Source organism: Papilio xuthus, unplaced genomic scaffold (assembly GCF_000836235.2).
Source record: "Papilio xuthus unplaced genomic scaffold, Pxut_1.1 DF827714.1, whole genome shotgun sequence".
NCBI classification, from domain to species: Eukaryota; Metazoa; Arthropoda; class Insecta; order Lepidoptera; family Papilionidae; genus Papilio; species Papilio xuthus.
The window spans coordinates 1,932,377-1,944,898 of NW_013530935.1; the positions used below are offsets into that span (position 1 = coordinate 1,932,377).

General features: G+C 33.4%; 1 protein-coding gene across 1 annotated transcript; it reads right to left on the minus strand.

The window, feature by feature from the left end:
* Window positions 1-3,831: 3,831 nt before the first annotated feature.
* On the minus strand, window positions 3,832-4,992 carry LOC106116659 (uncharacterized). Its single transcript, XM_013310547.1, has 4 exons — window positions 4,935-4,992; window positions 4,549-4,631; window positions 4,253-4,388; window positions 3,832-3,950 (listed from the first exon to the last, which is right to left on the minus strand). The coding sequence occupies exons 1-4, from the start codon at window positions 4,957-4,959 to the stop codon at window positions 3,886-3,888; spliced, it is 309 nt and encodes a 102-aa protein (XP_013166001.1). The 5' UTR covers window positions 4,960-4,992; the 3' UTR covers window positions 3,832-3,885.
* Between the last annotated feature and the right edge of the window lie 7,530 nt (window positions 4,993-12,522).

Here is a 12,522-nt window from a genome sequence, read left to right on the forward strand (position 1 = left end):
GGGCAAATAAAACTGTATACAGTATTATTATTACGTGATTTTAATATAAAGGAATTATGTATATTAGCTACAGCCTTGTTGAAACGACTTTTACATACACTAATTAATCACAATCTTAAAGAAAACAAACACATGTTGATATCAACTGTCGCCCGTGATACCGTCCGCACGGGAATTTAAAAAACTTTAGTAACCTATGTGTTCTTCGAGACTGTTCTACATCTATGCTAAATTTCAGCGAGATCTATGCAGCTGTTCTGCATACCTTTAAACAAACATCAATCCAAACATCATCGAAGAGAATTTTTAGAGTACCAGTTAATCTTGCTACGTTTGAACTGTATTTGAATAACAGTAGTATTATTACAAATTCAAATAATTTATACATTAACACGTTGAGCTTACGAAATTTCGCACTACTTGACGAGAGCAAAGTTCGTATACGAAATACAAATATACATCGAACGAAACGTTTAAAGTATTTGTAATCATGGCGGGACTAATTCATATGCAAGTAAGTGTATCGTTTAGCATATTATTGTAAAGAGCAATGTCACCCTAAGTCGGCTTTAGTGAAAATTCGGCTCTTTTTTCCGTCGGCGAGCATTATCAAGTACACGGTAATAGAGGCAGCGGGTGCGCGTGCGCGACGCGACATCTGTGTCAACATTACGATTGTGAGAAAAGTTTTTTTTTTTCGACGCAACAAATGGCTTCCTGACAGCCACATATTTTTGATGTTAATAAATCAGGTTATATTCGAATTAACAAAACTTATATTTTACTAGGTAACTAGCGTATCCCTGGACTCTATCCGAGCGGAATTCAAAAATAGCCTAGGTGTTCTTCCAGACTTTGTTCTGTATGTATGCCAAGTTTTATCAAGATCAGCCGTTCCGGAGATACCATTCTACCATCTAAACATTCGCATTTATATTTTAGTAACATTAAATTAACTAAAATTTAATCTACTATAAACTATGTTTATTTATAGATCTATTGATCAATTGAACTTTTTATTAGACATAATTTGAATTAAGAATTTAGTTACTATTTGTTTGCTAGCGGTTTGTAATATTGATTACCATATTGGCGATGTATTCACAAATAAATGAAATAGGTTTTTGAATAGAATAACAAGTCAAATGTGCATTGTGAAACAATAGAACAAAAGTTAATGCATTTCAAAGGTGAACTATGTGGAAATGTTAGAGGTCCAATTATTTGTCATATTGGATTTCCTTAAACCCGTTAAGGATCGAACTCATCTGTTTACATCGATCTTTGCCCCAACGAATATCATACAATCGATTCTATATCGATAATTCATTTAAACAAAACACTTTTTTGGGGGTGGGAAATCTTGGCGCCGCAAATCATACTTTTGGTTTAGCTATTATAAATGCGAATGTTTAGATGGATGGATGGATGTTTGTTTGAAGGTATTTTCAGAAAGGCTTGACGGGTCCGGTTGAAATTTAGCATAGATGTAGAATATAGTCTGGAAGAACACATAGGCTACTAATTAGTTTTTTTTTAATACCGCGCGTTTAGGGCGACATTTAATATGTGAAATTTTTCACAGAATTTTTTTATCAATTAAAACTCTTTAAATTCAGTTAAAGAGAATATTATTGATTTCCAAGAATTAATTATATATATACAAATATTCAAATACAAGGTTCATAGTTCATAAACTGAGATAAATACTAACATTCGTAATGTTTAATAACCAAATGTCTAAGCTCGAATGCAGGTAAAGTCAGAGGTCAACTTCGAGTGAGTTCAAATTTCCTAAACAAAGTACATATTTGTTCTCCCAGTACAAAGACAAAGTTAACGATATATTTTTCTTTAAGAAAAAGTTTGCCTACACTTTTTGAAACAGATAATGAAATATTGTCGTATATTTAAGCTAGCTGTCGCCTGCGACTTCGTCTGCGCGGAATTAAAAAAAAAACTTAATTAGCAGGCTATGTGTTCTTCTAGACTATCTTCTACATCTATGCCAAATTTCAGCACAGCCTATGCAGCCGTATTGAGTTCAAACAAACATCCATCCATCTAAACATTCGCATTTATAATATTAGTAAAAAGTAAAATGGCAGATTTTCATATTGGTTAAATAGAAGATAACTAAAGATTTAATTAGTTTAAAGCTAAACACTATTTCTTTGATATTTTGCTATCAAAACTTTGTATGCAAAAGCAGAACTAAATCGTTCTTGTTATAAACATAAATAACGATAGATTTATCAAAAAATTAAAACTTTATTACGTAAAGAAAATTAAACTTGTAATTCTCTATTACAAGATCTTGTCTACCAATTAACTCGTCACATTTATCTGCCCCTAACAATGTCTTGCTAGCGCGTTGGGAACACGGGAATATCTTGCGGGTTATTAATTGAGCATTGTACGCCTTGTAATAGGACCGGACTCCTTCGTACCATCTTTATGAAGACGTATATGTTAAATATTAGGTGCTACATGTGATAACATATATGTTAATTTATTAAGCAGATACTTATATAAACATCGTTCGTCGTTTAAAATAATGATCTTTGGTCCTTGCTATTTTTTTATTAAAGGTATTTCTATAGTTCTTTTAAAGGATACGCGTTGATTTAGGGAAATAAATACGTCTAAAAACAAGAAATTTGTAATTAATATAGCTTGTTGTTGTAACAAGCATTGTTTAATATTTCCGTTTCCACTGCTGAAACATAAACAAATGTCTTACTTGCTATCTTACTATAATTATAAATGGTGATGTTTAGATGGATGGATGTTTGTTTGAAAATATCTCAGGAACGGTTCAACGGATCTCGCTCAAATTTGGCATAGATGTAGAACATAGCCTAAAGGACCCATAGGCCATTAATTCCGCGCGGAAAGAGTCGCGGGTGACAGCTAGTATTATTATAAATGCGATTATTTAGTTGGATGGTCATTGGAAACTCAAAAACGTCTCCACAGATGCAGAGATAAATAACTGACTGGAATACTTCCATTTATTTAATTCCGCGCGATCGAATTATAAAGGTTTTTTCTTTTTCAAAGAGAATTAGGTACATGGCGAGTTATTTTTTGTTTAGATGTATCGGCAAGGTAAACGAAAGTTTAAAAGGAATAGTTTCCATACTTCAACATAACTCGAGTAAAAGATATTGATATGATAAAATCACCTACATATATGTAAATTAAATAGATTAATATTTGTTATCTTAAGTTCAAGCTAATGTCAATGTATACTAAAATTGGCCAAGACTCGTTAATTTTTAGTACTTAATAAATAACACCTAGCACTTTTATTACAATTACTTATTGAGAAAATGTTTTGAACCCCGTGCTACATTTTCTTAGCTACACGCACAATTGATTCGAGGAATATGTAACAGTGGCTCCGTATTTGTTCGTGACGTCAAAGTTGTGAAGTTTACCTTACGAGCCGGTATGTTTGCTGTGGGCTCAGTTTGCTGGGCAATTCTGCAAACGAGATGATTTATGCTCGTATCTATTTGCACTTGAAGCTACAAGTCAAGTTTACGACGATGTTCTCAGAAGCCAGTACGATACTTCGTTGAAAGTTGCTGTGAAATGGTCTAATTAATAGAAGCTTGTCGAGTACTTTGACCTTAAATCACATGATATTTAGAGTTTTGCTGGAAAATTTAAACAAGATGTTCTGCTAAAATTAAATATTTGAAAATGAAATTATTATAGCTTGAATTTGATATCTATTAAGCTAATTTTATTCGGGAAAAAAGGCGTTTTAGTTTAACTGATAAAAGCTTTTGATGAAGACAATAAATAAAAATAAGTGGGTATTAAAAATAATTTATTTACTTATTATTTAAACAGTTCATTGCATTATGTGTTTTGTTATTTCGATCTCTCCGCTGCCGCAGCTTCATATTTACAAACATCCATTTTAACATGACGATATTCTAAAAACAAATATTTAGTTGCATTTGTATGAAAACATGTACATAAGAGGGAACATAAAGTAAACAAATCTACTATCTGTACTATAGATGGATGGATGGATGTTTGTTAAAAGGTATCTTCAGAATGGGTGCAAGGATCTCGATGAAATTTGTCATAGAGATAGAGCATTTGGAAGAATACACAATTTACTAATAACGTTTTTTTAATTCGGCACGGATGGAATCGCGGAAGACAGTATTACATCAAACTTAATAAAAGGATATGTTTCAAGTCCTATTGTATTTCTATGGTTTTCACTTACGTTTCTTTTCGTCGCAATTGTACTCATATAGATCGCAATTATCGTTAAACATACGCGTTATCCCGAGAGAGTCCTGTCCGCAGATAGGGACGAAGTCGTGTTGACATTGATCCGCCATTTTGCAAAAATTTATTACCTATAAAAAACATAGAAAAAGAACACACTAATCACTTATTTTTGACATATAAATTGTCACCTACGCTGTTAACACAGTTTCTTTACAATTTTTTCTGTTTTTTTTTATTTAAACTTTAAAAACAGCAAGGATTACTGGAGAAAAAGGTATAAGTACTTACTGGCTCTAAAGGAAAGAAATAATCTTCAGCCTCTATCTCTACGTGATTCCAGACTTCTTCTGCAAACCCTAATATAATCAAACCTGTAAACATAGCATTAATTTTCATTTTCATATTAATATTTCTTAATGCTTGCATTCATCACTGAGGATAATTTAAACAGCGATACGATTACACTTTAATTAATTGAAAAATAATTTTATCTAAGCAGTATTGTTTTCAACGCTCCCGCAACCTGGTCAAAGTTGCGGGAGCGTCCTGGATGCGGGTGGCACAAGACCGGTCATCGTGGCAATCTTTGGGGGGAGTATTATTGTAATATTCCATCCAAAACACTTCACATGCTGTAAGAAAAAAAATCGCTAACTTTCTAACTAAAAACTTACTAGACAAAAGTATCCTAAATGTCATAGTTTAGACACAAGCGCACTGTTTGAAGTTCAACTTTGATATAGTTTAGGAGTTAAACAAGGTTTGTTTATAATTTACGTTAATTATGGCTCTAGAACGGGAAATTATGATATAACACCCGGTTTAACAGAAAGGTATGTAGAGCATAAACTAAACGTAAGCATGGATCACCAACATTTTCATGGGAAACCAAAAATGTATAGAAGAACCAGCTGTTGCCTGCGAAACCTTCCGCGCGGATTTAAAAAACCTAATTAGTAGTCTATGTGTCCTTCCAGACTATGTTCTTTGTTGATGCCAAATTTCAACCGGATCCGTTCAGTCGTTTTGGAGATAACTTCAAACAAACATCCATCCATGCATCCATCCATTTACATGGTTTAAGATTTTTGTTACAAGTAACAGTACTTTTTAACCTTATCTAAAATATTGTATAATAACAGAATTATTTCTTTCTCTAATCATCATACAGCCTTAATCAAAGAAACTTTATACTCGTTTTACTTCGGTGTTCCCGCTGCTCGTTTGCCACCTTCTGTTATAAAATAAAAATAAAAAAAACTTTATACTCGTGTAAATTAAAAGCCTTGAAAACTAATAGTTTATTACTGAGTCTTGTACATCCTCTCAATCAACAACCACTGCTGAGAGTAAGCCTCCTCTAAATATCGCCGCAATAAATTTTAAAATATTTATTTCAATATTAAAATGTTTAGCACCCCTGCCCGCTCAATACTGTCAAATCAGATGTATGAAACTTATAGCACAGAATAACACCACGGCATCGGATATTATCATTTAATACATCAATAGTATCGGGATGTGGACGAAGAGTGCTATTTATTGTGAGTTATTTTGTGTTTACATCAATGCTCTGCGATGCTCTTTGAATATTAAACATGTTTCTTGATCTTAATTGAAAGAGAATAAATTAACATTAAAATGCTTCGTAGTTAAACTATTGTGTTGTTTAATATTGAAATTCTAACTTGTTAATGCTTTGTCTTATACAGAAAAATCTGCAAACGATTTTGATATCGAAACCGTAACTTTTAATACTACTAATATTATAAATGCGAATGTTTGAATGTATGGATAGATAGATGGATGTTTGTTGAAAATTATTTATTTAACGGCTGCATGGATCTTGCTGAAATTTGGCCTCAAATACATAGGGTTAAGAACATATATTATATTTTTTTTTTTATTTCAGATATAACAACATGCGTTTTAATCCCTGTAAATGCTCATCTACCGGACTATGCAGTAACACCACCGGTAATTTATTATTTTTTGAAATATTAAACCTCTTTGGTACAAGGATTTTACATACCACCGAAAATTTATACTGGCCACTAAGAATTTGCAAATTAAACAAATTATTATTGAAAAATATTTTTTATTCAATTATGTTTGGATGGATGGATGTTTCTTAGAAAGTATCACCAGAACGGCTGCATGGATCTCGCGGATTTGACATAGATGTAAAACACAGCCTGTAAGAACACAGGCTTCTAATTATTTCTTTTTAATTCCGCATGACTTAAGCTGCATGTAATAGTTATTTTTATATAAATTTTATTAACAGAATAAAGTAGATCAATTCTGTCAGTTGGCTGAGACTTGTATCCACGACACAATACCTATATGCGGTACGATGGGAGATGAAAAGAGAACATTCCTGGATCTGTGCGACTTGTTAGAGTACGCTTGTGATACAAATCAAGGTAAATTTGTTTGAACTTAAATATCAGTACCTGGATGAGCTTTGCTCGGTATTTTTTTTTAATTGTGTTTTTTGGAAATTATATTTAAGTACGAATTACTAATAAAATGATGAAATATGAATAATATTTTTCGATCTTACCGATAGAAAAAGTTAAGTTTATGTTTAAGTTGATTATCGATAAAACACAATTAAAATAACATTTTCTAAAAATGATTCTTAGCTAGATCGATTTATCGCCCCCGGAACCACCTATATACTAAATTTTATGAAAATCGTTGGAGCCGATTCCCAGATTCCTAATATATACATATATACAAGAATTGCTCATTTAAAGATATAAGATAAGGTTACATTTACAAGAATTTTCTTTCCATTGTAAAATTAACTTCGTATCGTATCGTCTCGGATCTGATGTTATTTGAATGTCAGCGTCATATAGATCGTCACAGACAAGATATGCAAATATATAGGTACACCAAAAGTATTCAATTATATCGGTACAACAAAAGTCCTCAAATTGATAGATACATTCACCCTGCTCAAATACATCGGTACATACACAGCGTCAAATATATGAGTACATGCAAGATGCTCATAAATATCGTAGCAGCCACAGCGTCATAAGTAACGAAGCAGTCAAGGTGCGCAAAAATATCGGTACATTTGACAAAATTAAACTCTATCTCTATATACTTGTGATACAATTTGGAATAAACTACTTCTCTTACATTCATTTGACACATTGTTCGACGCGGATGACAGATATTAGGTAGATAAAACCAACATCAAATTTAAGTTTGTCATCATATATGCTAGTTTGGTCTCGTGGCCTTACCGTTCGCCGCCGTTGGTACGTAAGGTCGGCGGTTCAAATCCCAAGCCACTATTTTTTTTATGTTTAAACTTTTTAATTTTAATATCGAAGCACATGTAATTAAACTCTATCGCCGTAGTTATTAGGTACTTTTTGATATTGCCTTGGACTAATGAGTTTGACCGTTAAAGTACTTTTCTATTTCAAACAAAAATGAAGGAGATAAAGCGATGCTATTGGCATGTAATTTGTTTATTACTCATGTTTGTTAAACTTGTACCGGTAAAAATAACACTTTTACTTTTACCTTTTACTGATACTGACTATATTTAAGAAACAAAGAAAAAAAATCTGAATGTCAATATCCAAACTACATCAAATTTTTGGTCGATTGCAATAAACATTCCGGTGTGCGTGGGCGCGCACACATATGTAGATAACACTTGTACGTATAGTATCCGCGCGTACCATTCTTAAAACCCGCAAAGACAATCCACGCTCCGCCCACTCACTTCACTTAATTGTTGTTAACTTCATTTAAATTTCTTTCTACCCGACAGCGAAAATTATAAAAAAAAATTGTCGAGCAAAATTTTATATTACCAAATTTTTACTGGTTATGAAAAAATAACCCCGTGATTGATAAAATGAAAAAAAGTAGCCTGAGATTCGAACCGGTAAACTTACATATTACGGCAAACATACTAGAATACTGCGCCAAACTAGTATTATATATATTGTGACAAGGCAAAAATTGATATTAGTTAATACGTATCTGTCATATTCGGCGTGACAAACTTTTATATTTAAGCGTTATGACAGGAGAAGATAAATATTGGGTTGCCCAGTAAGTTCGTGCCGCTTTATAAGGAAAATTGAAACCCTGTTCTCTTAAATTTTTGGAAATGTTTTTAAATTATATTGGTACGACTCTATACCTAAAACGTCTTTTATTATTGGATAAAATTTTTATAAATTAGTTTTTATCTCAACCAATGAAATGAAATTATTCACAATATAGAAATTTTTGTTACGTTTGATAATGGTGGAAATCCGAAAATGAATCTACTTCAGCTACAGTCTATTGTAAGCTTTATATCAAAAATCAGAACGAACTTTCCGGACAACCTATAATGTTAATACAAAGTGTCAAATGAATGTAACAGAAGTAGTTTATTCCAAATTGTATCGCAAGTATATAGCGATAGAGTTTAATTTTGTCAAATGTACCGATATTTTTGCGCACCTTGACTGCTTCGTTACATATGACGCTGTGGCTGCTACGATATTTATGAGCATCTTGCATGTACTCATATATTTGACGCTGTGTATGTACCGATGTTTTTGAGCAGGGTGAATGTATCTATTATTTTGAGGACTTTTGTTGTACCGATATAATTGATTACTTTTGGTGTACCTATATATTTGCATATCTTGTCTGTGACGATCTATATGACGCTGACTGTACTACATTATTTTTTGTGATTTTGAAATTAATCTATTTTCAGTTTACTCGCATGTTGACGACATGCCTGGATGTCCAGTTTCGAAAAACAAGGAACAGTGAACTGTTTCAAACAAAAAACGACCTAATTGACCTTACAACGTACTACATTTGATATAACAATTTCCCTTGAAATTATCCACAAGAGTGCAGTGTAGTGTGTACTCAAACTTTTTACGCAAAAAGAATCTTTACTTAAATATGTGTTTAAGTATCATTATGGTAATACGCCTGGCCTGACCCGAGACGAAAGAAAGGGATAGTTTATTGATAGATTGTATATGTGGAAACGAGTCGGATAGATTTGGAAGGTTGACCGGGTAACAGGTTGGAGCAGACAGAATAAGTATAGCGAATGCAGTAACGTACCGGCGATCCAGCGCATCTTGATATGACCCTAACGAAAAAATAACCACCGATTAAACTCTGATTAAATAAACCAGAAAGGATTTGCATTAAATAAGCGTACGTTATTTACCTGAATAGACTAAGAAATATGGAGAAGCATAAGAAAAATCGTTTCATTAAAATTGAATCATACATCTCCAGTTAACCTTTATTGTAGCAAGATTTATTTTTTAGAGAAAAGCAAAAAAACAAAGTTAAAAATTATTTTATAGTGATCGTATATTTTTATAAAATTGTATGTATGGTATACTATACAAAATGAACATGAGGGTTAATTTCATATAAATCTGAAATATATTTGAAGATATCAATAATTTTAAAAACAATAATAAATTTCTACAATTGATCTCGTAAGTAAATCCTAGGCAATTTAAATTAAAAAAAAATTTAAAAAGAAATTAAAAAAGTTAACCACGTAAAAAGGTGCGTTCAGGCCTCGGTAATCCGTGAGAAAGCTACAATTTGAACAAGCCATAATTAGCGTGTGCGGTATTAAATCACGGGCAGTGCCCGGCACACCGCGCCGCCACGCCGCCCCCGAGACGCTGCGTTTGTAGCGATTTAGTTGATTAGACCGATTTAAGGTCAAGTTTGGTGCAGGTGGATTGCAGAGGTCAAGGACAACAGTGCCTGCAACATTTAAGATCCTCACTTTACATTAAATATCTTTATAGTACGTGTTTTTATATTTATTTACGTGGTTGGATTCAATGATTCTCTAGCCATAAAGCTACTGATTTTTAAATTAAGTATTTTGAAAGTTACAGAAATTTCTACGGAGTACGATGTTCGAAGTGTTTTTTAATCTCTGCCTTGAAATAAAGTTGCAATTTTATCGTTTATTTTTTAACGTTATTTAATAATGTACTAATCATTTGACCTTAGTTTCATCGTCTCAATATAAAGCTGTTGTATGAATCATCGAACTCAAATATTCCAAGAAACCACCTCACCAATTGTTTAACCCGTTTAGAGAATTAACTGCAGATATTCTTTAAGAGTTGTATAATCTTTAAACTTTAGCGCTTTGAAGATTACACGTTTCAAAACTGCATACAACCCTATTGTTAAAAGAAGATTTTTACTAAGATTCTCTTAACTAAGAAACCCTGTATTTCCTACACCGACGCCTTGATTAGGGTTGTTAAATTAACCAAACCAGATATAAATCACATTAAACTAAAAATAAAAAATAAGTAAAAACGGGTATATTATCTTTGTATTTTACGAATTTGTGTAATTAACGTAAGACAGGAAACTACGGAACCCTATTAACCCTATTAAGTAATTTTTGGTTAAAATCTTACTAATATTATAAATGCGAAAGTTTAGATGGATGGATACATTGATTTTTGTTTGAAGGTATCTCCGGAACGCCGAATTTGTCATAGATGTGGGACATGGCCTGGAAGAACGCATAGGCTACTAATTAAGTCTTTTTTAGTACCGCGCAGACGGTGTCGCGGGCGACAGCTAGTATAAAACGATAAAAATGAGCATGATTATTTGAAACAGTCATATTAGTCCAAAGTAGTGCAAGATTGGGAGCACCCTGACGACCATATCATCAGGTTCCCAGTAACTGGGAGTCAATGGTTCCCTGATCATAATCAAAGTGGCCTAATAACCCGGCGGGGCCTTTGTCCATTGTTTACATAGGGGAGGTTGTACGTGGTTTTGTAAGTCACGCCGGCACCTTTGGCGGGACCTCCCTGCTGTTACTGTTAAATACGTCGTCATTGTGATCATACGCATCGATACAGGGTGTTCAATTTACAGAAATTAAATTATATATTAATTAATTAACTTAGTTACAATGATTTAATATCAATTTTCCTTGTCCTTCACTTTAGGTATAAAAATATAGTATAAAACGGGGTATTTAAATTAATTACTTGGTTAACATTGATGTGTTCGAAATTTGAAAATATGTAGTTTGAGGAATTAATGTTATTAATCACTCTAGGAAAGGTTTTAGATTGGAGATTAGGTATTTTTACAGTAAAAAAAGAAGAAAAAAGAAGAATCTTGGAGAATTATGTTTTTTTACAATAACAATAATTTGATTATGAATTAACTTAGGATTTCCCTTATTATATTAATTAATTAAAACGGGGAACAAAAGACCACTAAATTGCAAATAAATGCAGGTTAATTACTTAATTTGATAAATAGAACACGCTGTGTATACAAAGGGTGCTCGCCCCGGCGGCGCACGCAGCACGTGGCGCAGTTTAGCGGCGCGTGAGTCGCGCGCTAATGACGCGATGTCACCGCGCCGCCGCCCCGCGCACCCCGGAACCTCGCTTGGCCCTCACCTCGCCCGGATACCGCCAAGACCCATCTATCCTACTGACATAAGCTTTGATGTCCCGCTGCCGTTCAACTATCGAATTTATCCATATTCTAACAAAGGCAAGTTAAAAGAATCTATTTCAACCAATTAAATATCCAAGTCAATAGTTGTAATAGTGGCAAAGCCTAATCGTTAAGACTAGAGTTGTTTATGGACTGTGCCGGGGAAGAACCTAAGGAAATTTATTACGAAAGTAGGTTTCATACAAGGAGATTTAGGATTCCTTCGATAACGCAACTTTTATGGCTTATGCCGAAAATGTGGTTTGCAAAAATTACATTTAATATATCATGAATCGAAGCAGAAATGCAAATAAATTAAAAGAATGATCAATAAATTATACGTGAGAGTTTTCAAAGCATCCAGATCCGACGAAGAGTATCGAATTATTTTCGGCATGTTATCTGTGAAAGGGCAATGAAGCTGTGATTCGATCTTGTGTTCCCACATTAGCGTGTAGATGCAGAGATTATGGTATTTATCATGCGTAGCCCGGCAGCCGCCGCGAGCAGTGGATCCTTTTCAATTTACGCTTATGCACCACACAAACGCAAAACCAATGCGATACGAAAGCGATACAGGATAAACGTTTTTAAAGGCTACACGAAACCGAATTTAATATCAATCAAACTATTTTCATTGTATAATGTGGCAAAGGATCTAGTGATTAAATCCATCCATCCATTCAGCTAGTAGCCATCGACTATTGGACGTAGTCCTCCCCCAATTTTCCATAATGTTCGTTCCTCTGC